At 48.2% G+C, this 26325-nt stretch overlaps 1 protein-coding gene across 1 annotated transcript in view; it reads left to right on the forward strand.

The window, feature by feature from the left end:
• The window catches only part of LOC144159356 (uncharacterized), a 42367-nt gene extending 16535 nt beyond the window's left edge, over nt 1-25832 (forward strand). Inside the window, exons 2-6 of the mRNA XM_077690778.1 lie at nt 11728-11869; nt 14907-15049; nt 22678-22795; nt 23877-24002; nt 25083-25832. Coding sequence (XP_077546904.1) covers nt 11728-11869; nt 14907-15049; nt 22678-22795; nt 23877-24002; nt 25083-25398 — 845 coding nt within the window. The 3' untranslated portion in view covers nt 25399-25832. The remainder of the gene's footprint in view (nt 1-11727; nt 11870-14906; nt 15050-22677; nt 22796-23876; nt 24003-25082) is intronic.
• Nucleotides 25833-26325: the final 493 nt, after the last annotated feature.

Consider the following 26325-nt stretch of genomic DNA (forward strand, 5'->3'; position numbering starts at 1 on the left):
TTGAGTTGGTAAAAAAGCCGTGATGACAAAATACAAGTTTGGTTTTATAAAAAGACTGCTTTGTCCCGATAACAATTATATTGGTTTTATCGCAAACTTCAAAACATAATCGCGGTATTGAAGAAAACGTATGAGGCGATGGCGACTCCGCAGCGAGCTTTTTCCGACGATTTCGCTGTGACGTCACGGAATCTTGTTGATGCTATTGTCGGAAACTCCCCTATGCCACCACCAAGAAATACGACTGGGCGGTTGTAACAGGGCCTCTAGTTCTATTTGATTATGCATCACTTGGATGCTAACGTGCAGTTAACTCACTGACAGATGTTTTAAAGCGAAGCTTTTACCTCGACCCCCCCCTCCCCCCGGGGTTCTGTCGCGACCGTTGGTGTCAACAGAAAACTCCCGCAAACAAATAAAAGAAGATACTGGCACCACCAGGAATCGAACTCGGAACGAATAGAGAAATGGAGCCAGAGACCATTGTCTTACCGATTGAGCTACGAGCCCACGCGGAGACGGGGGACACAGACGGTGCTCTCACCGAGCACATCTGTGGGATTACCCCTTGCGTTCTCGCTGAATAGACAGATTTAGTTGGGCGTTCCGGGCGTTAGCGTATTGCTGGGCGTAAAGCGGAGCGTACGCTCGTCGCGACGCGCCCATGGATAGTTTTAGTACAGCGTTTTTCGTAGCGTGCGCTAACGCTTGTGGCGCCACCTGCTGAACCCAACGCGAAGTACCCAAATTTAACCTTGCGGCGCCACCTGTTGAACCCAACGCGAAGTACCCAAATTTAACTTTTTTACGTGGCTAACCAAGGCAAACTGTAGCTGGACGGCGTTCCTTTTTTTTTTTTTCAATGCGTTAACGCTGGTTTCGATTGTAAAAATCTTGCAAGTACGATAAAAAATACCCTCTTACCTTGATTCAGTATTAGGGAAAAATATGATACACCCGTCGCGATTGTTTTGCTCAACTGCGCGACGCCGAAGTTTTGAAGCAAAACGTAGTGCTCGGGATACTCACTTTATTCAGCTCTGAAATATGGCAGGACCATGCGACAAATACAACTGAGCATGGCATGCGACGCTAATGCGACACGCAAAATGAAACAGCTGGTAGGCTGGCACGGCGGTTTAGTGCTACACTTCACCCGGGTGTAGCAACTCAATAAGACACACGATGCGTTCCTATTACTCACTTCCTCTTATTCGTGGAGTTCAACTACAAATCCTTCACGTTTCACACGGTAGCGCAACGTCCTCGGCTCGCACCCGAGGGCGCGACGACAGCACAGGCGAAAATTCTTGAATTCCCTAAATGGAGGCCGCCGATCTGCACCAACACTGCGCGCATTCCACCGCCGCGACACGCACACAAACACCGCCGCCCGCTTCGAGAGCCATTCAGGTTGTTCTTGGTCGCTCATTTCTGGTCTGCATGCCTGTTGGAACTGAAACGTTGTCGCCCAACGAGAAAAACACGCGACGGTCCGCGTTTTCAGTCGGGGAACCTCCTGCCACGACCGGCCGCCGACATCGCCGAGGCAGCAGCCATTTTGAAAGCAAGGGGCCTCCCAGCAGGTCCGCAGCGCCCCGCAAGCGCCCCGGAGCGTATACGCTCCCAGCCGTTGCGTGCGTAGCACCGCATCGACGGGGCGTTTACGTAGCGTACTGCGCATGCGCAGTCGCGAGCCGCCCCGCCGGGGCGTACGCTCGTCCGGAGCGCGCGCCCAACTAAATCTGTCTAATGTCACGTGATAGCGTCACGCGACCTCTCGCACCGCTGTGCGCTCCGCCCACGGCACGCGTAGAGGCCGTGTGCGCGCCTTGCGCGTGCGCTAGGAGTTACAAAAATTAAAGGAAGCTCACACCAATGCATGACATCTCTCTTCTCCGTCTCTGCCGCCGAACTCGTCGCCTCCGTCGGCGGTGGCAGAGACGAAAGAGAAGTGAGATCGTCTAACACCGGGTTCGAGCTTCCTTTAATTTTATACAAAAAGAGTTTCCATGTGATTCACCAATACAACTCAACCAACCACCGTTCCCGAATCATGCATTGATTTAACCTTAGCAAAGAATATCTCTTGTAAGCAATAAAGGGTGTGGTTAAGTGCTTTTAATTGTCTCTGGTTTCACTCTTTGTAGAGCCACGTGTGTTAATTCAAGTGAAATCATGCATGGGTAATCGTTGTGGGTGTCGTTTACAGCTTCGCTTTCCAGCCACCTTCACAGGGTGTATTGGCGCGCAATTTTTTTTAGTGCTGGCCCATATCCCGTCACCCCTGCCCATATACACGTCACTGCCTAATACTTTCTGCGTATTTTCGGTTTAAAAATGTCCCTTATGGCTGGGATGGAGCTGCGGAAGTTGCGAAAAGCTAGTTCAGCCAAACTGAACAGTCTTGTATTTCGTTTCCATAGCCCCGTTAAAGGGCAGTGATTTCTGCGCCTTTGGCTACATGCCGCCGCGCGGTCGCCGCCTGTCTGGCCGGGGTCCTCCGCGTATCTGACGTCATCAATTAGTGTGATGTGCCGCTTGGCTACTTCTCGTTCGGCGACGACCACGTTCCGGCGAGCATTAGCTACGTCGGGAGGCGGAGGCGTCAGCTGGACCCCGTGTCGACAGCGATCGTGCCCAGCATGCCCTAACAACACGCCCTCAGTCGGTCGCCCACCGCCGACTGCTGTGGGTTTTCGCGCACGCTTACGCAAGCCGTGTGTGACGCGCGCGGTTGGGGACATCGCTACTTCAGCGGTGCTTTATTAACTCTGTCGTTGCAAAGGAACGCCCTCGACAATTATCAGGACAGTGGTCGTCCCTTCGCAAACTACAGCGGAAAAAAGCGTTTCTTGCAGAAGTGCGACGTAATCACGACAATTTTCTCTCTGTGAGTAGACCCATGTATCCGTTCAGCGGTTCTTTTCTTACAAAATCGGCAGATGTATAAGCGGTACGAGTATGGCAGAATGGTTTGAGCAAGGGCACCTCGTGTATAGCTACTTTCACATTTCTTCAACTGGTCCCATCGTGACAGAGGATGGGGCCTCGATATTGCGGATACCCACTATCAAATTGAAGCACGCGTAATATCAGTCTTCCGCGTGCCACGCTCGACGCAGTGCACACGTCCTGAGCATTGAGACACTTTGAACATGCCCACTTCACGTCGCTGTGTATAGGAGTACTTGTAAGTCTATGGGAGAGGCCTTCGTCCTGCAGCGGGCATAAAGTAGGCGATGATGATGTTGTTGATGATGATGATGATAATAATTCGGCTGCTGATGACAGGGACGATGAGGGTGGTGGGGTGCGGTGGACATGGTGGGGATGACGACTATGATTATGATGATGATGATGTGGAGAAGGAGGATTTCGCTAATGGTGATGGTTGGGTGTACTACGGCGCCTTTCCTGCATCCGCAAATACAGTCTGCCTTGTCCTGTCTGCTCTCTCTCTCTCTCTCTCTCTCTCTCTCTCTCTCTCTCTCTCTCTCTCTCTCTTCATTTGAGTTTGCGCTTTATTCTGTACCATCCGACCTATCACCTACTCAAAAGGGCTCGTTTTCGCAGAGTTTTTTCTTTTCACTTCGACTCGCTTTCTACCGAGCACCGCTTTCCAGCTCCCCTTTCTTTCCATTTCAGGCGTATCACCCGCCGTGGAGGCTGAGCACGAGGTCGCGGATTCGATTCCCGGCGGCAGCCGCTTTTCTGATGGGGGCGAAAAGCGAAACCGCCCGTGTGTGCGAGATTTCGGCGCACGTTAAAGATCCCCACATGGTCAAAATTAATCCGGAGCCCTCTACTACGGCACGCTTCATCGCCTGCGTTGCGTCGGTGCGTTAAACCCTACCAATCAATCAATCAATCAATCATTTCAGACGTACCACCCTAAATTTCACCCACCGCGGTTACGCAGAGGCGTTGTGCTGAGCACAAGGTCGATGGTTCGATTACGGCACGCAACGACCGCATTTCGAGTAAAGGGTTACAATACTCGAGTAGAGGGTTAAAATAAAAAAAATGCTGGAGTTAACATACTCCACTTTAACACCTTGATTTTTTACACTGAATCGTTTTCGCACAAACGCATCCCAAAACCGCCTGGTAGATGAATGTTAATAGATTTGCAATGCGTAAACATAGATTAAAAATGGGTGTCCCATATGGCTGTAACGGTACCTTCGAATCCCATTTCCAAAGTACTCAAAAGTGCTGCAACTTCGACGGGAAGCTTCGGAAACAATAAACGTCCGACAAATATTCACATTCAAAGTAACGCGAACAGACGGCTTGAGAGATGAAACTTCGTGTTCGACAATCACAGCAAACGAACGCTCCACTACCGAGAACTCGTCGGAGGTTCCAAAAAACAATGTCAACGCTCACTGAAGTCAAAGAAATTGAGGGATAATTTTTATTCATTGGAAATGGCGGTTTTGACCCTGACAGGAACCCTGAAACGAGCAGAGTAAAGCAAAAAGACCCATTCGCGGTCCATTAGCGTAATTGGCGATTAGGCCGCTCTTGAAACGGTTAAGCGCTGCTCGGGAACCACACCCAATCCTTGACTGCGACATCCCGCGCACGCCCCACTTTCCACCGGAGTCTTCTTTTCTCTTAGCGGAGAGCCAGAAATGAAAGCACCATGCGCCTGTGGTAACCCGTTCTCTGTTAGAAAAAAAAAAAAACGGTAGTACGTAAACTCTTTCGTGTCACGTCCGAAGGATTTGTGCGTTGCAGACGCAAGGTGTAAGCAGGTCGACATTTTCGAAGACTCACGTAAACAAGCGAACAAGCAAAAATAGACCGTAAGTGTTTGGTTGTGCCCAGATCCAGTCTTTTCACGGTCAGACATGGCCGACCCACCATGAGGGCTTCAACCCGTGCTGCATACGTATACGAACAAGGTCACGAGCTGGCTTCCGGATCATTTAATATTTTCTGCTGCGATATCATTTGCGGAGCCGCCGCAAGTGAGTGAGTGAGTGAGTGAGTGAGTGAGTGAGTGAGTGAGTGAGTGAGTGAGTGAGTGAGTGAGTGAGTGAGTGAGTGAGTGAGTGAGTGAGTGAGTGAGTGAGTGAGTGAGTGAGTGAGTGAGTGAGTGAGTGAGTGAGTGAGTGAGTGAGTGGGCGAGCGTCAGAGTGATTGAATGAGGGTGTAAGTCACAGTCGGTCACCTTTGTTTGCCGCGTGTGAAGCTAGCGCAAATCTTTTCCAAGAGCTAGGTGATTCACCTATAGGTGAAGCATAGCTATAGCTGAAGTCCCTGGCGGAAACAGAGTCCCGGAGGGACTGTGTCACACATTGGGCCTCCTACGAAGACACATGAGTAGGCTGCGCAACCGCTCAACTAGAGTCGTCACTGTTGCACTTTTGGTGCACAATATAACCGGATTCAATCGTTATATCCGATATCGTGGCACTGGAGCATTGTAATAGGTTTATTTTACCATACAAAGAAAACAAAAGTTGACAGTGCCATAGCTGTTCATCGTTATATCCGATATATTGTCATAAACGGTATCGTTATAAGTGGACTCGACTGTATATTCTAATTCTAAATTTGGAAGATTTACGTGCCCAAACAACGCCTCGGCTATGACGCGCCGTAGTGGAGGGATGCAGATTAATTTCGACTACTTGGGGAATTCTGCAACGCGCGTCGAAATCTCGACACGCCGGTGTTTTAGTTTTTCGCCTCCACCATAAAAACAGCCGCCGCGACTGGCATCCAATCCGCGTTCACAGCTTTAGCAGCACAATGCTTTAGCTTTGCCATTGAGCCGTCGTGGGAAGTGCAGGGCTTTTGTTGCCATAGTGACATCGAAAAAAAAGGGGCGTTCATATGATTATTTGTTCCTACGCGGCAACAAAGACCTACGGCTCTAACCGCGTCCCCATTGATGATAAGCTCCCGAGTTCGCCGTATACACGGAGCGTCGACGGGCCGCGGGTTCGTGGCCGCCCAGGGTTCGCACAGCAGTCCGCGGATATGGCCGTGAAAGTAGGGTGTGTCCCCTAATTTGGGTAATGCGGTCCGGTTCTTCTGCACGTGCGTGGTGATCCCGACCCCGCCTTGTCTTTGGGGGAGAACGCCGGCATTGATTTGGCTTTTTCGCGGAACAACCGTTTTGTCGGGACGGCGTTAAATGCCGCGGCTGACCTTGGGAACACAGCCGGGAAGCCGACTCTGCCGCCACCGCTAATGAACGCCGTGACAGACAATCCTTCACGGCGTTCTCTGAACCCCATGGAAAGAGGAAGCTTTGGTGGTTAGTAAGCTCATTAAAAACCGACACCCGTATTCGTTGTTTCAAGCACAGGCAGGAGGTACCAGAAGTTCCGGGCAAATGAATTCACCACCTTCGCTTCTCTCTGTTAGGTTAGGTTAGGTTTGGTTAAATGTAGCCCCTTCCTAAAACCTCCCTCTTCTACGCGCGCCATTCAAAGATCACCCCCTTCTTTCGTCGGTCAAGTATGCTGGCCTTGCGGAAGATGACTGACATATGACCAGGTGCCTCCGCTCGATCATGTTCACCGCGTGCAAAGGCAGGTTACTGCCTGTTCACAGAGCCTGAAAGCTAGCTGTGGCGGAACCTTTCTGAGACCGGCTGAGCAAGTGCAGTCGACTCCCGTTAGTACGAAGCCCGCGGGGGAAGCGAAAAATTGTGGTTGATTCTTCTGCCATAGAAATCGGTAAAACACGAAAGTGAAACGTGCAGCGAGATCTGCAGCTGAGCGTGATTTGTGGGTTGGCGGCTGTCTTGTAAGTGTGCTTGGCGAGCGACATCCTGCTGGCGGGTCGCTTCGGCAATTGTGTACTGGCGTCATTTCCGTGACGGATGTGACGTCAGTGAAATTTTGGTGTAACCCAGCATAAAAAACCCGAAAACGAACAACCCTGAGTATAACCTACTCTTTAGTACTAAAGGTTCCTTCCCCGCAAGAAGGCCATGCGTGCAGGGGTGCACCCTTTACAGGCCGCTTGCTTCGTTGTTCTGGCGTCATTTCCGTGATGGATATGACGTCAATAAAATGTTTGTGTATCCCGGAATAAAATACTTTCGTGTTAAAAAACTTCAAATTAACCCAACTGCCAATTAAAAAGAAAGCAGAATAACAGCATTGTCATTAGTCCGCAACACGTCTAGCTCCCTTCTTGATTTGTTCAGAATCTCCACTTTCGTCGGCAGTTCGAGCAGTACGGCAGGTTTTGCCCTCATAGTTGAGACTTATAGCGAAGTTCGAAGCCAGAAGCGGAAAATGTTATACTCATATGCATAGGCTTCAGAGCATCCCGAAAAATGGGGGTCACTTTGCCCTACCTTTTGTTCGTGCTTCTAGCAACTACGATTTCAAAGAACTCTTTTATGTGAACGTAAGACGTAATGTTGCTCTGTAAGAATTTCTGCAGAGATTCTTTCCCCATAACACTTGGTCGCCGTACGGTGGTGTCAGTCCAGCCAAAGCTCAACGTTTCTTCGTGATATCTTTCAGGATTACGAAGACAAACATCGTTGCGTGCCTTGTAGTCGTAACCAGGGACAGAAAAACGACATTGAAAGACAGAGAGAGAGAGGGAGGAGAGAAAACCGCGAGGCCACACGCGCCGGCTGCTTTACGTAAACTCGCACAGAGGATCACGTTTCTTTTCCGGACCGGCGGACCTTGACCGCGAGCACACGCACCGCAACAGTGTAGCAGCCAGATGGCCTCCTTGCGGGATACCTTCTTCGACACGAAACTTCCGCACGAGGTTGTCGAATGTTTGAAAATCCGTGACAGCGAACGATTCTTTCCTTCCGTGTGCAGGGGTGTATTCCCCACGTGCCGAAGTCGATCGCTCCGACCAAACAAAATACACAAGGGCGCCATCGCTTTAGCGGGCTTCCACAAAATCGATACGTGGAGACAACTTCGCATTTCCCCGTCCCTTGTCCATCTCTCCTGCAGAGCAAGCCTGCGGGAACACGCGATGAGAAAAGTTATGTCTGCTTTGTAAGGCTCATTGCTTTGCTGTGTTGCACCTAAACCGCTATATAGTGGAACATCGTTATAGCGAAGTAATATCGGGGCAGTAAATTACTTCGTTATATCCGATATTCGTTGTAACCACAGAGGTAAAAATCGGCTGTAATAAATCGGCAATCTGGATCGTGCAAAAATCTTAGGAAAAAAAACTCATTGTTCTAGGCTTCGAACCCACTATAAGCAAATTAATCCTTGCCTGCCTCCTTGTGGAATTTCATACTAAAGGGACCGGTACGGGAGAACGTGAAATTACAACAGAATAACAAAGTTTGTTCCGCAAAACAGGCCTGCGTTGTTGTTTACTTGAAGGAGGATGTTGAGCGGAACGAAGTTTTTCATAGTTTCCACGCAATAAACGGCCCTTTCTACTTCTGCAGTTTTTCAAACTACTAAAAAATGGTTGTGCTTGTCTCAATTTTTTATATTTTGATTTTATTATACTAGATTTCGAGTTTTGTGCCTCGCGGGAACCTAATATTTCTTGGTTATAGCCGATATCGCGCAGCTCTCGATGTTTCGGTTTCGTTATAAAAAGAATAAATGTCATTGAAATGAAGCGTGGCCAAACAAACTTCGTATTTAGTTCGCTACACCCGATAAATCGCGATATAAGTGTTCGTTATACCGAGGTTCGACTGTATTCATATCCAGTGTGCGCGCTTACGATATTCATGTACTCTTAGGGGGCTTACTCCAATCCTGAAAAAAATATTAAGGGGCGGTGGTGATTTTTTTTTTTTTTTTGAGGGGGTGGAGGGCGTTACGCTCTGCAGGGCTTTTGCGAAAACCCTGAGGTCTACGGAACTGCATGTCAAAGCTTTGGTACACACCATTTCAGAACATTTACCTTTTCTGTATAAAAATTCAGCGCACTGCGAGACCACAAGTTGAACTAAACAAGTGTTTTCAAAATACCCAAATCATATCACGCAGCAGCTCGCCCAATGGGACATTCAGGACAGTTTAAGCGGACACGGAAGTGAATTGGTCAAACAGTTTTATTCGTGGCCGCATCGTGTAGTTCGGTACTTGAAGCCATTTATTTCACTCTTAAGTGGAAGTGTGGGGGTTTAGGTTAAAAGCAAAGCTCAAAAGAAGAAGATGCTGATGGTGATGATGATTGCTATTGGTTTCCCTTTGTAGCGGGGTGATGACGTGTCACCTTACCAAAAAGGACTAATATACCTATGTTTCATACTCTTGGTTCAATGCTAGCGCTGCTTAGGGCAGGCACAAAAAACTTATTAGGCACAAAATACTTTTTTTTTTCCTGTTACAGGTGGTAACTCTTCTAGGCAATATTCCTATCTCTGCTTTTCGTGCACCAGCATTCTAATCTTCTTTTCGTCACTTCGGCGTTAACTTCCTCGTCACCTTGACGTTAACTTCCTCTTTGCTACCATGCCATGCGCGCCATACGCGGCCGTTTCGCGCACTACCACAATGACTTGACAAGGGCTTACGACATTTTTGACGTTAACTTCCTCTTTGCTACCACGCCATGCGCGCCATACGCGGCCGTTTCGCGCACTACCACAATGACTTGACAAGGGCTTACGACATTTTTGGATGCTACTCCGGTCTTCAAAATACTGTAAACACTCCATATATGAAAATCGCTTTATTCGAAATCTCGCTTTTTTCGCAGTGTTTTACGATGCGGTGCACAGAGAGTAAATCACCCTCGCTTTTAACGAAGCACTGCTTATAACAAAGCGAGTTTTCTGCCCAGAAAATTTCGTTGTAATGAGAGTTTACTGAATCGGTTATCACCTGTTTATAATTAATATTTCTTGTTTGCCGTACCGTTTATACAGCGCGAACGTGGGTTAAATACATTCAAGGGGCCATGAAGACAAAATGTAAGTTTGGCTACAAGCTGGTATACAAGACTGGTACAAGATTGATTACTGATACAAGACTGGTTACAAGACTATACGAGACAGCTTTGTCCCGATAACAATGACTCCAGTTTTATCGCGAAATTCCAACAAATAACGCAGAAATGAAAGAAAAGGTATGAAGCAGTGGCGACTCCCCAGCCACTTTCGGGAAACTTTTTTATGACGTCACAGAATCTATGACGTCACAGGACCCACCGCTAAGACACATGAGTAGGCGATTGCAATGGGGCGACTTTGTTCCGTTCGATCGCGTCACTTGAATGCAGTTTGCACACCGATAAAAATGTTCTCAGTGCCGGCCTATATTACGTCACTCCTGCCCTGAACACGTCACTGAAGCGCGAAATTTGAAATATTTTCAATACTTCTTGCGTTTTTTTTTTAGGTTAAAAACGTCTTTCGTGGCTAGAATGGAGCTGAGGGAGGCACTGAAGCGTAGATGCTTCAAATTAAACAGACTTGCCACTGTATCGTTTCAGCTTACGTCATGAAATGGGTGAGGATGGCGGTGAGATAGGAACGGCACGGCGCTTCTGAATTTTAACGGCCCCTGTAAACATTTTAATAATTGTTTTCAACATTTTAACTGCTTTAAATTGGTAAAACTGCCAAAAATTGCTTTGTATAGCGCCTAAATTAGGTGGCCGCGAAATCTCCGAGCCAAAGCCCAAAGATGAAATTTAAAACTCGTTCAAAATATTCTTCGCTCTTCGCCGGTGTTTCTTCAAATCCCGGCCATTTTCACGTGCCTATGTGACGTCACGCAAGCTGCATCGACGTTATTGGCTGGGGACCGGGTTCAATAGGTTGCAGCAAGAAAATCATGCGATAACCGCTTTAAATAAAACACCATAAAATTCCAGTCATGGAGATAAATTGGAGACTCGTGCAACATATTTTTTCGCTCTTTTCCGGTGGTCCTCAAAGTCCGGCCGTTTTTACGAGACCACGTGACGCCACACAAGCTATGTCGCTGCCATTGTTGTCGGCGTTTTTTCTAAACTTCAACAGTAAACCATTGTATAACCGCTTTTAAGTAAAAATCTCCCAAATTCAACCCAGGGACTTCCGACAGGTATCCCCAGCGGCAAACCAATCACAGAGTACCGTTTCGTGCCGACGATAACTAAAGCTTGTAAATATGCGCTATAACTATACCATTTTGCAAAAAGCAAGAGTGAAAGTGCTTACATCACCGTTGCAGGGCCCATTTAATTGCATCCTGAAAAAAAAGCGTGCACATTGGAAGAACAAACTTGGAACATTGTACTTTAACCGAACGTAGTAATTTGATATATGCTCACAGCTTCATTCAGTGTCTTTTCAAGCGTACTACCGGAGGAAAAAAGTTCTTCAAAAAATAACGTTTTTCTTGAAAGCTTGCACCAACGTGGATCGAGCGAACAATTTATGGCCAAGGAACCGTAGCACCGAGCATAATGTACGGAAATCTGCAAAATCGGGATGGAACATACTCAGAGTTGCAACGACTGCCAAGGAATGTGCAGCTTTATTTTTGTAAACATGACAAGATGTCGACGAAACGGTGTACACAAGGACCGACTCTGTTCTTACCTGATTTAACAAAACGTGGTAAAGGAATTCTATAGAAGCACCTTATTCCCACCAATTTGATAACATCCTGAAAAACGACGCAGCGCGTGTGGAAAAGCATTGCAGCGTCCTCAGTGTCAATTAGAGCGCGGGTTTAGAACTCACAACTTGCCGTGCGTGCCTTTCTCCCTGTGCGTGCGATCTCATTGATTGATATTGATCTGTATGCGCAGCGGCCGCCCTGTCAGCCAACGGCCGCGGCCCCACGGGCTGCGAGACGAAGCTGCAGAACTGCACCGACCTGGTCAAGCCGTTCCTCAACGACCTGCGCTACATGTTCCCCACCACCATAGAGGACGTGGACGACATGTGCAAGTGAGCGCAAATAATACGTTTGCATACTGACATAGCGGGCAATCAACTCGACTGCGGGTGTGATTTTTGCACGCCTCGATCACGCGAGCTTCTTTCTTTCTTTCTTTCTTTCTTTCTTTCTTTCTTTCTTTCTTTCTTTCTTTCTTTCTTTCTTTCTTTTTCTTTCTGTCTTTCTTTCCTTCTCTTTTTCTTTTTACCCGCTGCGGTGAGCCCAAGGACGCGGGTTCGACCCTTGCCGCGGCGGCTGATTCGACAAAGCTCCCATGTGTTGAGAGTTCGGCGTGCGTTAGAGATCCCCGAGTGGTGAGAGAGAGAGAGAGAGAGAGTATTTTATTGACTGGTAGAAAGCGAGGAGGAGTTGTAGGGAGCGTTGCGAGATTCAGAGGCCTCGGCCCAGGCTTGTGCTGACGGCTTCCTGCATGAAATCAATCAGGTCGCGGTGCCACTCGTCTCTTCTAGGTGAAATCAGCCACTCTCGAGTGTATTGTTTTCTAATTTGGATGTACTGGGAGCCCTCTCGAAGGTTTTGGGTATTGATAATTTTGCCCTGTAAAGACAATGGCAAAGGGTGTTGATTTGCCGTATCTGTTTAGATGTAGCCTCGCTGGCGTTTCGAGTGTTCCGGTTTGTGACTGCCGGTCCCGAAATAGCACTTGCTGCTTTCGTGTTAGGTTAGGGTGGCATGCTGGGAGTAGACGTCTTTAGTATTTTGGAAGCCGTTGCTGGCATCCCGGATGTATGTGTCGCGGGCAAGATGAGATTAGCCTTTTCGTTTTCCAGTAGTCCGGCCTGGCCAGGAATTTAGCGCAGCTTCTCTGCTCCTCTAATGTATTTGAATGTGGTTGTCGCCAAGTGGAGGAGGAAGGCTTAAGTGGTGGAGATTAATCCGGAATCCTCCGCTAAGGCGTGCCTCATAGCGCGGACGTAGCTTCAGCGCGTAAAATCCCCCCATAATTAAAAAAAAAATAACGTTCTTCAGGACTTTTCTTTTTTTTCCCTCTTTTTCTTTCTGTCATTCTTGGCGCTCCGTCCAACACGCGTTCACCCAACATGCGCCTTTCCTCACGTTGCACGACTAGATGGGGTGAACGCAAACCAAAATACGCATCAGCGCTTGAAATCCCCGGCGCAAGGCGTCGGCTTCGCTGCAGTGCCTGCCTGCACTCCGTGGCGACTCCGAGGAAAACCCCAAGGACGTCCGTTATCCCCGACCATACGAACGTGACGGCCGGCCGCGCCGCTAGAACGCTGTCGTTGTCGCTCGTGACCACGGTGGTCAGGCCCTGATTCGCGCGCGCCAACACTGGGACAGTGGAACGCGGCTTCCTCGAGACCAGCCAGCCGAGGCCCGACATTAGAGTTCGAGTCGCCGATAAGAGCTGTGTCCCAAGTAGTGCGGGAGGCTGTCACGGCACGAGGCGGCACTTCGCGTTAAGGGTTTCCTCGAGGGCGCCCAACGGTAGACCGTGCACTAATTTTTTTGCACGCGGCCTGCTTCTCTGTTCTAGATTTCCGCACGACGGGGGCTGTGTTCATGCGCAATGCTTGCATATTTTATGCGTGCTGATTGATGTGCGTATACGTGCTACCCTTCTTTCGAAATGAATGCGGGGCTGTTGAGTAATGCCTAGCACTCCCAATATTCACGCATGTTGCAAAGCATGTTGTTGGGCTAGTTGATTCCTCGTACTTAGACTATTCGTACTTAGTTGCTTCATACTTGTGAATCTGCGCTCGTCCTGTCTATTATTTGTCGCTGGCCAGCCCGCGTGCGCAGTTTTACATCAGGTAGGTTGTTTTTGTGACGATGACGGCGAGGGATTTTATACACGAGGGATGGGGTGGAAAACGTCATCCGGCGTGCTTTGCTAGCTGTTGTTCTGATTGATTACATATTCATACATAGTTGTGATGCCTCTACCACCTTTCTTGCTATACTTTTTTTTACCAAAAAACCCTAGGCGTCTCTTGGTACTGTCCACTGCAGGCCAGTTATCACTTAGTCACCTTCCGAATGCTTCAGCGACGCTCGTTGCTTAAAGGCCGAAGTTGTCTTTATGTATTCATTTTTATTTCACGCACTTAAAGAAAGGTACAACGAACGCATGAGAAGCAACCCATGCCTAGTCAAGTGGCTACCAGATGACGGTGACAATTCTGAATTTAAACACATAGATCTTGAAATCTTACGAAAAGTATTGCCCCCGAGTCGCTCATAGATATGCATTTCTAGAACCGGGATTCATATAGAATAATTCGTTGTTTGATAACTGTAACTCCCGAACTCGACAATTTCAGCGTTGCAGAGCGTGGGCTGGAGATACGTACGACCAAAGGGCGGTATAGCTTCAACGCACGAACATGGCGACGAACAAGAGAGGCGAAAAACGACAACCCGTCGCTGATTTCTGTTTTTGCTCTGTTCCTTAATCTGCTGTATGGGGTCTAGTACGTTATTAGCATGCACCGGGAGTCGAATTTTTCATAATCTTTCTGTTAAGTAGCTTCAGACGCCGGTAAACTCCCCGAACTCACAAAACTCGAAAGAAAAGTTACCTGCGTCAATTCCTACACAGACCAAAGTATTTTTAGATGCACAGTCTCGGTAAAAAGTAACCAGGCCGCGCCAAAAGTTACCAGTCCCAAAATAATGAAAGGAGAAGCTGAACTCTCGATTAGAATCAGAGTATTTTTAATATAATCGCAATGAATAATAATTTTGGCAACCTTACGGAGTAAAATGTTATGTTTTAATTTTATGGTTAAGCTTCTGTTTGAATTACTTGTGGCCTGGAAACTTTCGGCATTGCCTGGAGACTTCTGACTTAGGCAGTTTCTGACAAGCTTGCGTTTAATTACCGGTTATCTACAGGCGGTAAAGGCACTATATCGCACGGAGAGAATGCGGAGCTCGTTAAATGAACTACACAGTAAATAAAACACTTCGGTGCACCTTATCAAAACGACACCGACGAGGAAGTACGTTTTCTGACGTCGCAACGCTGCATCTTACTATGTCGTGCGTATCTCCCTGCAGAATGTGGAGCCGCTTCGTGGACTGCATCCGGCGCTACGTGACCGACTGCGCAACCGAGGACCAGAGGTCAAAGTTCAACAACGCCGTCGGTGACTCCATCGACACGGTGCACGCAATATGCAGCTCGGAGCGATACCAGAGGGGTAAGGAAGGGGGCCCCTGTGTCCACTTTCTCTTTTTCTCTCGATACTACATACGCAGCTAACGATAAGTTATTGAGGCGAAATCCTAAGGTGTCTAATCAAACGAGAAAAGTGACCGTCGTCGTAGTCGTCGTTGGAGTCACCCGCCGCGGTGGCTCAGTGGATAAGGCGTAAGGCGTTGCGCTGCTGAGCACGAGGACGCGGGTTCGATTCCCGGCCGCGGCGGCCGCTTTTATGATGGAGGCAAAAAACGAAAACGCCCGTGTGTACGAGGTTTCGGCGGAAGTTAAAGATCCCCAGGTGTTCGAAATTAATCCGGAGCCCTCCACTATACGGCGCGCCTCATCGCCCGCGTTGCGTCGGCGCGTTAAACTCTACAATCAATCAATCAATCAATCAATCAATCAATCAATCAATCAATCAATCAATCAATCAATCAATCAATCAATCAATCAATCAATCAATCAATCAATCAATCAATCAATCAATCAATCAATCAATCAATCAATCACTGGCGTCAACACAAATGGCACCAAAATAGCCGCCGATGTAACCAGATAATAAATTAGGTTTCGCGTGAAATCTCAGGCAGGGTCGCCAGAGAGAGAGAGAGAGAGAGAGAGAGAGAGAGAGAGAGAGAGAGAGAGAGAGAGAGAGAGAGAGAGAGAGCAACTTTTATTTAGCTTATTGCATGGGAGAGGCATCTCAGTCCAGAAGTCCAAACGCTATCTTCGCCCATTCCGCCCTCTCCGTCAGCATGACCTGGTCGTCGAGGTGTGCGCTAGACAGCGCAGTTTCCCACTGCTCGAGGTTTGGGCTACAGAAAGGGGTGGCAAGTCTGCATTCACAGATTACATGATACAGGGAGCCTGTTTGTCCGCAGGACTTGCACTATGGTGAATGCTGATTCGGGTACTGCTTATGAAGTCGAACCGGATGAGGGAACGTGTTGGTTTGTAGTAGTCGAAGCGTAGATCCTTGGTGTTTACTTAATTGGGGGTGTGCACGGTGAATAGATTTTTCGTTTTATCCTGTACTGCTGAATAACGTCCCGGTAGGAAAAAGACGAGGGGGAGGGGGTCAGGCTCTCCTCCCATGGCCTGGTTTGCGAGTGCGCAGGCCGTCGCGAGAGCGAAATCGTTGTCCGTGTGGGAGGAGTGTGCCGGGGCCAATACTATCATGCCCTTCCCGTTTCAGCCTCTAATCGCCCCGGCGTTAGAATGCAACAAGAAATAGCCTGATGCGCATGCGCTGTGACGGGTGATGTGTAGAGAGTGTGCACGCGGAAGAGCTCTGACGCGGAGGAAGCTGCAACGTGTAAGGGCTGCAGTCTGCCTGTCGGAGCAAAAGTGGAAGAAAAAGGCCTCATTCACACAGCCGTCACTTTCTTCGTCACGACACCGTCACGTCAAAAAACCGCGACGGAGACGTAACAGAGTAGTGTTCGGATTGGAGCTCTCCATCAGAGTAGAGGGTCGTTTGCCTAGTGATCAGTTTAGCCTAGAACAGAGCGTGTTTAATCTGAAAAGTAAAAAAAAAAAAAAAAAGTGATATATACAATACAAGGTTACTATAATTGCTGTAATGCAAAAATAATGGCTTAGATGTTTGCGTGTGCTCACTTTTCGCTAAATTTAGCCGCAAAAATGTAAGTTTTCTGATTGGCTGGTTTACTGCGGAGCGTGGTCCCGTCGCGTTGACGGAACGGAAACGTAGAGCTCGGCTTCCCGTCGCCGTCGCACAGTGTTCGGCGAGAAATCGCCCGAGAAACCGTCGCCCATGACGGAAAACGGTGACGTGACGGTGTGAAAAACGGCTGTGTGAATGATGCTTCACACGATGTAGCACACGATGTCTGATAATTGCTAGGCTGTCGCCTTCAAACCACGCAAGCACACTTGTTTTGTTTTGTTTTTATTATAATTAATACACCTATATGGAACGGTATATGCAAGAAAACCCATTATGCGGCACTCCGCAGTGCATTTGCGTGCAGGGGAAACACTTGTCAGCTTATTTTAGGCAATGTCGGAACTTCGGCGAAACAGCGGTGGGCATGCACCGGCCGAGGACGTTCGTGAAAAGACTCAGTCACCTGTGAACGTATGCGCGTCCGGCCGCAGGGGCGGCAACGGCGCATGCGCCACCAACTTCCTGTCGATTGCAAGCGTATGCGTCATTGAAAGTGACCGTTCTTCCGCTCGCATCCTTCCTCCCACGTCCGTTTCCTCGCACTGCTGCCCCCAAGCAATCGCTGCGCGTATGAGGTCATATTATTGCTTCAATATTACTTCATGCTTGCTGTTATCGGGTATTCTGCATTGACGGCAGCTTCTTTATATGCCCCTCCTATATTGTTGCTGTGGCGTCCAGCCGTTTAGCCGCAAACAATGCACACCGAAAAGAGGGAGTACCGCAAGGCTTCGCTCTATCGCCAGCGCTCTTCATCCGAGTCGTGCGTCTGCATTTCCCGACTATTAATAACCTCCCTTTCACAACAACTTGGCACTGTTTATATGTGTGTTTATACGCGTTTGAGACAATATTGCTGAGCATATCTGTGTATAATAATGCTCCAACGTTTGTTCTATAAAAAAAAAAAAAAACCTATCAGCGGGGAGGAGGGCTGGGACGTTAAGCTGCTATTCGTGGCATGTGGAACTCAAGTGGCGTGCATCGGAAATAACAATCACGGGGGAATTAAGTGAGGTGAGACAAACAGATAGCGCTGCATTGTATTTTTCTATTTGAACGGCATGGTGTCAAGGAAAGGGAAGTGACACAGACGCATAGCTTTATATGCGGACCAGGAACTCAAACAGTGGGCAAGGTATAAAAGAAGCGGAGCGGAGAGAGGGGTGTTATGTTGCCGTTTCCTCAAAGTCGCATACAACGCCGTACAGTATCTGCTCCTGTCCCGTCGTTATTCGCGCTCGCTGATGCGATCAGGGCGGCACGACATCAACCATCCGTTGCGTGCCCACGTTTTCTATTCTACACGTATATGCAACGAGTGGCGCTGTACTCTGTGATTACGTACGGAAAGAAACGCACTTTGACCGCTGTGCTCCGCTATGCGAGTTTCCGCATTCAATTCGTCGGCGGATGCGTTGCGCTGCGGTGTCCGGACACCGACGTCCTCGCTCGGTTGCGCTTCCGTTTTCGATATTTTCGATAGGTTTGTTCTCCTCGGTCGCTATTTATAGGGCAAGGCAAGTGGTGTATATCGACAATGGTTTCGTTTTTCTTTATAGTATGGGGTTCGGCAAGAGCTGGCTTTGGTAGGAAATGCATTCATGCGCTATTATGCGGGCCCGAACACTACCGGTAGGTGGACGTAGGACTTTACGGGCCTCCGTTTTTTTTTTATGCCGGCACCGGCACAAAGGGGGCGTTGACAGGCTCTGCGTGTGCGTTCTGATTTTAGGGGCGAAGCTCCTAAAGCCATGGGTCTGTCCATCCCTTGTGTCTCGTGGTACGTGACCGCCGCATGCTTTCGGAGATGTCGCAAAGTGGGCCGCGTTGCACGCGCAAGAACCGGCTGCAACCGGCAGCGCAAACTCGGCACCGGGAGCGCGAGCTTGTCTGTTCGCCAACGAAGGCGCGAGCGCACGTGCACTGCGATGGGGAGATCACGCAAGAGATCACGCCACGAACGCAGGCAGTCTTTCTCGGAGATCGAACGAGACGCAAGGACCTTTGCTCGTTTCCTCTCGTCTTGTTCGGGCACAAGTTCGCCCTAAATAAAAGTTCTTTCTTTACCGTTGTGTCCCATCCTACGTGACAAATTGTGGTGGAGGTGCGGGGTAGTCCTCGATGGCGCGGGGTCTTTCACCAGGTCTGGGCCTGGGAGCATTGACTCCGAAAATAAAAGTTGATTTGTACAATGTACGCACACAGTCTTACGTCTTTCTTAATGATGTAATGGGCGAACTTTCACGGGAGAGTTACAGTTACCGTAGCTTCGCCCCACTTATCATCATTCATTCCGTGGATATGGCGTGATTTTTTTTAAAAATAAAATAGACAAGGCTGTTAAGTTAATGCGCGGAATGCGATTCTCCCGTTGTGGGAGGAAGTCTGTATCTGAAAATGAATAGCCGCTAAGTTTTTTTTTTTTTTTGAGACTGAGGCTTTTTAAATGGAAGAGTAAACTTTGGCCTATTTGCCGTCATCCCTTTCCCTCTTACTACACGAAGCTAGTTACATTTAATGATTAAGCCTGATTATTCACTCACGAATATGAGTGTGACAGAATGTGCGTTCGATTTCTTTCGTATACTATACGCAAAAAATTCTGCAGAAATTCAGAGAATTATTTACTAATGCGTAGCATGCTTATGCCCCTTGTCGTGAGTGTGAGTTTTAAAGTCAATTTTTTTTTGTTTTTCTAAATCCTGTGCGACAAATTATCTCCATTTACGTTACTGTAACCATTAGAAGTGGAACATTAGCGAAATCTGCATTATTGTGGAAATGCAGGGCGTTATACAGTTTGCCATTTTCCGTAATTGCTTATTTTTTTATTTTCATTTTGTCAAAATTTTGTTCCACCAATTACCGCCAATTATGCTGTTATTAAGATTGGAGCATTTGGAACTTTTGTGAAATCTGCATTATTGTGGAATTGCCATGCGTTATACCTGTTGCCATTTTCCGTAATTTTTTTGGTATTCTTCTTATTTTTAAGTTTTTAACAATTTCGTCTGACAAATTATCTCCATTTACGCTATTCGAACGATTACAGGCGGAACGTTCGCGAAATATACATTATTGTGGAAATGCAAGGCGTTACATGTTTCGCCATTTTCCGTATTTTTTTTTTTTTTGTTTTCTTAGTTTTTCAAAATTTAGTGCGACCAATTATCTCCATTTACGCTATTAGCGTGATTACAGGTGGAACTTCCGCGATATCTGCATTTTTGTGGAAATGCAGGGCGTTATACACTGTCCTGGCTGTGGGGGTATCTCAACAAAGAATGCTACGCATTAATAGGAGGAGTCCCTTACGTGGAAGTGGCTTGTAGTTGGTATGGCGGTCTTATGCTGACGCTGGTTCGCATTTAAGTGCAGAACTTTGGAGCGTGTAACTTCGTAGGTAAGGGCTTCGAATTAATTTATGCGCGGCAATGTTCCTAAACGTACGACGAGCGTCAATTCATACACGGAAAACTTTACATGTCATGACCATGAAAGCTGGAACCCCATAGGCCGGGTATCAAAACCTCGGGCTTAGTGACAAAGCGCCCGCTGTCTCGCTGTAGTTGCTGTAATGACTACATCAAAAGTAGCACAGACAGAATTCCCGCGGCAGCAAAATAAAAGTGAAGCAAAACACATGCATTTCTGGGAGGACATTTTAACAGGTGCCGCACAAGCAGTTTGATGTCAAAGTAGGAAGCCCCAGGGGTATTTTATTAAATACCTCCAATAGCTTCCTGTATCACTTTGCTATATACGAATCCAACATACAGTTGGCTCCACTAGAATACAAAAATTCTTTGCTGGGAAGACATATTTAAAGACAATACAGGAGGTCTTATGCGGAAATACAAAGGCGCAGGAATCTTGTATTAATTACCCCCTTAAGACTTTGTGTTCCCTTCAAAGCGCTATGCACAAAACTCCTTCAAAGTCGGCTTCATTATTTATACACACGAATGCCTTGCTGAAAAGATATCTTTTTGGGGCAATGTAACAAATCTGATATCAAAGTATGAAGGCCCTGGCGACATTTCTTATTAGTATGCCCTTGTGCGGAAAAAAGTGGGGCATATCAAGCGTTACAGACGGAAAGACGAGTTTCCTCGTTCGAGTCCACACACAAATGCTTACGCATTTAAAGAACGTTTCCCACGCGGTGCACTTTCGGGGCACGTTAAACAGTCGCGCGTTGCACTCTGCGTCTCACCACCGGTGGCACTGAACCAGTCAACTTATTTGAAAAGGTGTATCTGTTGTGTTGTGTGACGGTGTGCTGCCCCTTTTTTTGAGAGGAGGGGATGTTGTGTTGTGTAATGTAGTTCTGTTCATGCTACCAGGTGGCATGAACAGAACTACCAGGTGCCCCTTTTTGGGAGGAGGGGATGTTGTGTTGTGTGACGGTGTACTGCCCCCTTTTTTTGAGAGGGGGGGGATGTTGGGTTGTGTAATGTAGTTCTGTTCATGCCACCAGGTGGCGCACGCTACTAAGGTGGCCAGTTTCCAATATCATCACCAGTAACCGGAGCTCGGTTATAAATAGCATGTAACAAGAATAAATGCTCTCTTTTCCGTGGGTACGAGGTAGCGTCTGCATCTCTCTGCCACGTATGGTGACTCGGTGGGCGGCGGATACAACAGTATCCTTTGCCGTCTTCGTTCATAATTCCTTCGGACTACGGTTGCGTCATCTGTATCCTTTTTGCATCCACGCCATCAACCTGCATTGCATCTTTTTGGTGAACCTTCTCCTCCCTCTGCTCCGCTCATAAAATTTAAAGCGGGAAATTTGAAGTTGAATCCTTGAATCAGGAAAAAATTACCCCACCTTCCCGCGAGGGGAACCCTGTGGAGATGCGACGCATCTTGGGGGTTCACTTGGTGTTTCCGTTGGGTTGTTTCTCTAATTGCGTGAAACGTGTGAGGAACGCGTATAATGTATTCTTTATTTAACACGCGGCGTAACGTTAACGATGACGGCCTTGTGGTCGCTGAAGTGTACGGGTAGTGGATGGGGAAGTAACGAGACCACCGTGCAATTTGCAGCGAAGATCAAGTCTATGCACGTGCCCGAAATCGGAACGCCGGTGCTGGAACGACCGCGGCTATGACGCAATGTGGCGCGGCTATGACGCAACACAATCCAACACAATCCACTTTAATCCAATCCAAATCAAATCCAAGCCAAGCCAAGCCAAGTCAAGCCAAGCCAACCCAATCGAATCCAACCAATCCAATGCCCCTCGCGAGAGAGTGTTCGCTATCGGAGAGGAGAGGGGGTGAGCGGCGGAGAACGCAGCTCGCGTGGTGAGGAGAATGGGGGAGTGGTGTGGACGGACAACAACAACGCCGTATGGAGGGACAAGGCGAGTGAATGAGATGCAGTCGCATCTAATACGATGCCATTATTTATACAGCGGGACAACATGCGTTCCTGCTCTTGCACCAACTTCACCATGACCCCGATGTGAATATGTTCCAGCCAAAGCTCTATTAAGCCAGTAGCAAGCACAGAAAACGGCTCGTTACGTCCACGTGACCTTCAAGCTCCGCCAAGGTCAAGCCAGCGCCTCGTGTGATTGCGGAGTGAAAGCGTCTAATCTCTCGTGCGTTTCAAGGGGAGGGGTGCGGAGAGGAAAGGGTGCGTGGCATCAGAAAATGATACAAGGGGTCGCTGGCTGCATCCAATTAAGTTCACTGCGTGCTCGCCCCTCGACCAGCGACTGCGCCGAGCATCGTCTGTGTTTTGTCTTGCTGTGCTATTCAATTCAATTCAAGTAACGTCAAGACGTTTTTATTTCCAACAAAATTTGTTATTCTAATTGGCCGTGCGCTCTCGGCGCAACAACCGAGAACAAACTTGGTTTAACCGTGTTCAACCACGTCAATTTCTTCCTTTTCATTGTGTCTCACCCTTCATTCCACAGAGTACCTGCAGAACGCCTCGTGCTTTCGTAAGGTGTCCGTCGACAACTGCGGCGTCTTCTACACCGCCATGGTTGACCAGGTTACCAACCCGGCGTCCAGGCACGACCACATATGCTGGTGAGGGGCACTTCCTTTCATTTCATTCATCATTCCCGAACGGATCGAGAGCTTTGCATAACAGGTGACGTGGACAGGTTGTGCGTCACGTACAAATAAATTTTACGTTTGTGCTTCAGATACAGCTTACCAGCGTTAGATCTTCTGTGCTATGGTCGCAAAGCTTCAATCTCTTCCCAATCCTCATATTTGGCCGCATCGGGCCAAAGCCTACCCTGTCGCAGCAATACTACACTCCGGCACAACTTAAGAACAGCAACAGAAGTTGCCGCTGTGCCTCATCACCGCAGCCTGATGTTACTCCGCGGCGCAAGTAGTGCGTTACTGGGAATATTTTGAACATGGCACGTGCCGTTTTCGTGACTTTTTTTTACTTAATTTGCTTATAAACTACTGCAGCGACGACAAACAAACTACGCGAGAAAAGACAGGCACTGTCGCGCATTCATAGCAATGTCCTTTCAAAACTAGCGCCCGTTGACATCCGGGTACGTCGCTTGGGCGGAGTGATACCGTACATGAGCCATTGCCGCTCTTTAGTTGTTCCCGAGACAAGTTGACGTTAGCGGCGACCGGCAGAGGGCGCGAAGCACGGTATTCACCCCGCTACAAAAGGGAAACCAATAGCAATCATCATCATCATCATTATCATCGGAACGACTGCATGTCTAACACCATTGCTGACGTATGCATTCTGCACGTGCGGCAAACCCTGGTTATAACGAAGTTCTCCGAACGGAAAAGTGACTTCGTTATAAGCGATAAAGCGTTAATAGCGAAGATTATTTGCCTTCGGCGCGCACCGCAAAAAACTAACATAAAACACTTCGGACGAAGCTATTTCGTTATAACGGAAGTTTACTGTATGCAGTCCAGCCAGCTTACAACGAACACATCGGGAAAGGGAAATCAGTTTGTTATATCCGTTTTTTCGCCACATCTGAACATTAAATATATGAGTACAAGTGGTAACGGGAAACATACATTTGTTCTTTATAGCCGGAATTTCGTTAAAACCAGTTTCGCTATAAGGGAGCTATACTGTATACTATGTCGGCGTTGCGCCTTCTTTCGGTCGCAGCTCGTACAGCCAGTTCAAGAGCTGTGTGAGCGAGCCCCTGCTGAGGTTATGCGGCAACCGGGCGAGAACCATCATGGACCACTCCATGGCGTTCCTCATCGACCGCTGCGGAAAGTCCTACTACTCGTAAGCCTGCATTGTGCATCTCTCTTTGTTCTGCTTGTGAGTTCGATCGAGCAACGCGTCTCTCGTGCGCCCTATAGCTACGGAACACGTACCGTTGTAGCTAGTATGCCCCTCCGTGGCAGCCCTTTACATAAAAAAGCAGTTAAATGCCTTGAAGATAGCGAAATGCTGAGACTTCCGTGTTTTGAGATATTGGAAATTCAGTTGTAAAAATCATATCGTCTTCTTTCATATCAGCCCGCGTAGGTCACGTTTGCACATTTTGAAATTAGCACATTGAGAAGACTCAGGACCTATGAACGATTGGTCAAAGTTAGGAATTAATAACCGGTGTGGGGGAAACAGGCGGGCGAGGGGGAGGGCGGAATGGATCGTTTGTTCGCGCTCAACCAAGAAACATAAGCTGTAAAGCGCTCTACGCTTTAGCTGTAATTTAAAAAAAAAAATGATTGGGCATAGAGTGCGTAGTATTTTGCCTATCACAGGCTGTGGTTGTTATTTGACCTCCTACAGTTCTTCATTTAATGTGTGTGGGAGTAAACAATGTAAAATTTCGTAAGTGACCGTTTTAACCCAAGCTATTCCTGTAAGTAGCATATCTAGATAAGAACATGTGATGCAATTCATAGTATCAGTGTGTAACATGCGCCGGTAGTGTGCATATATGTTCCTTCTTTTGAAAATAAATTTTAGTTGTGAGCGGCGCCCTGTTTGTGTTTCCTCAGTACTTCGACCGTGTCTTTTGAGCCTAGTGAAGATGAATGTAATTTCCAACATTTCGATGCCACGGGCGATACCGTGCAAGAAATAATTTTTCACTCTTTCATTCACATCTACAGCCATTTAACATCTAAAGTATACCCCATCTTTTACCCTTGGCCTCTTTTATTTGCCTTTCTTTTCTGCTCAGACCTGCTCGGAACAGCTCCGCATTTTTTGGCACATGACATTTCTATTACGAGAGCAGTCTTGCACTGCCCGCGAGCTGCACAGAACTGTTCTGGGAAGACAAATAAGAGAGACCGCCCCATGATCCTCCACTGTACGGACACGCAGAATGGCGCGCTACGTTTGGCGCAGGCTGTCGTACAAGTGTCCCCGGGCTCGGGCGATGCCCCTGGCCAGCAGAGACGATGTGCCCAGCCCCCTCGTGGCCGGGTCGGCACCGACGGCCGCGGCCGCGGCCAGCACGAGCACCCGGAGGCCCAAGAAGTCCGTGTCCTCGGTGACGACGTGGTACCCGCGCACGGTCGTCTACACTCTCAAGCCGACGCCCAGCAGCCAGGTGTCCCGGTACAGCGCCGCCTCGTCCGTGACGCCCAGCACGGCGTTGCTGACTTGCGTACTCCTGTGCACGTCCTCGACGCTCAGGGCGCTTCTGGACAGGTCCAGATGAGCGGACATTGAGGTCGCCATCGACTGGGCGTCCAACAACAACACGGAGAGTCGCCTGACAACCAGGGACTTTTTGTCGCAAGCCATGGCTCTGATCCGATCGACGCTAAAAAAATCCCGGGCCATCTCCACTAACGTGAAACCTGGGGAGGGGCGAAGCACGTAGTGTATAAGTGTATTTTTGGCGCATTGGCGTTTTTGCCAACGGAGATGAAACCGTTGGGGGTAGAGTTATGCAGCTTCGCTGTAAGAGTCTTTTGTCTTTGAAGCACGAAGCTATCTAGCGCGAGGCGTAAACGAGTGTCCCGGTGTTTTTTTTAAGTCCGCGCTACGTTCTAGCGCGAGGCGTAAACGAGTTTCCTGATGTTTTAGTGCCGTGAATACATGAGACTACGATTAAGACGATGACGACGACGACGACAGGAGACGCCAAAAGCCCCCCCCCCCCCCCCCCCCCCCCCCCCCAAACGCCAAGGCCCCTATAAAGGGAAATATCGTTGCAAAAGCTTGAAAAGTACGTGATTACTGTAGGTGGCCTTTAAGTACACGTCTGCGGAGGATGATAAACTCTCATGTGGATGCGTTCGGTGCGAATGACACGTGATAAACGAGTACGCGGTGGGCAGAACAAAGACACGTCCGAACCGTACGTCTCAAGTTACAACCGACATTGGAGAGTCAAGCATGGTTAAGTGCGGTTAATTTCTTAGCTCTTCGGTTACGGCCGCGCAACTTAAGGCCACTGATTTTTTGCATTGGATTGGAAAACGTCTATAGAGAAATTTCAGGAAATACCAATGTCTCAAAAGCGCAGTGAGTAGCATGCAGTGCGTTGCCTCACATTGTTTTGTGTCAGTCTGTAAATGCGGCTTATTCACAGCGTTCTCATAAGTTAGTTGCGAGAAAAGTTGCATATCTTCCAAGCAAT

The sequence above is a fragment of the Haemaphysalis longicornis genome, unplaced genomic scaffold, assembly GCF_048455015.1.
Source record: "Haemaphysalis longicornis isolate Haplotype H1 unplaced genomic scaffold, Haemaphysalis longicornis Haplotype H1 scaffold_10, whole genome shotgun sequence".
Lineage (NCBI taxonomy): Eukaryota > Metazoa > Arthropoda > Arachnida > Ixodida > Ixodidae > Haemaphysalis > Haemaphysalis longicornis.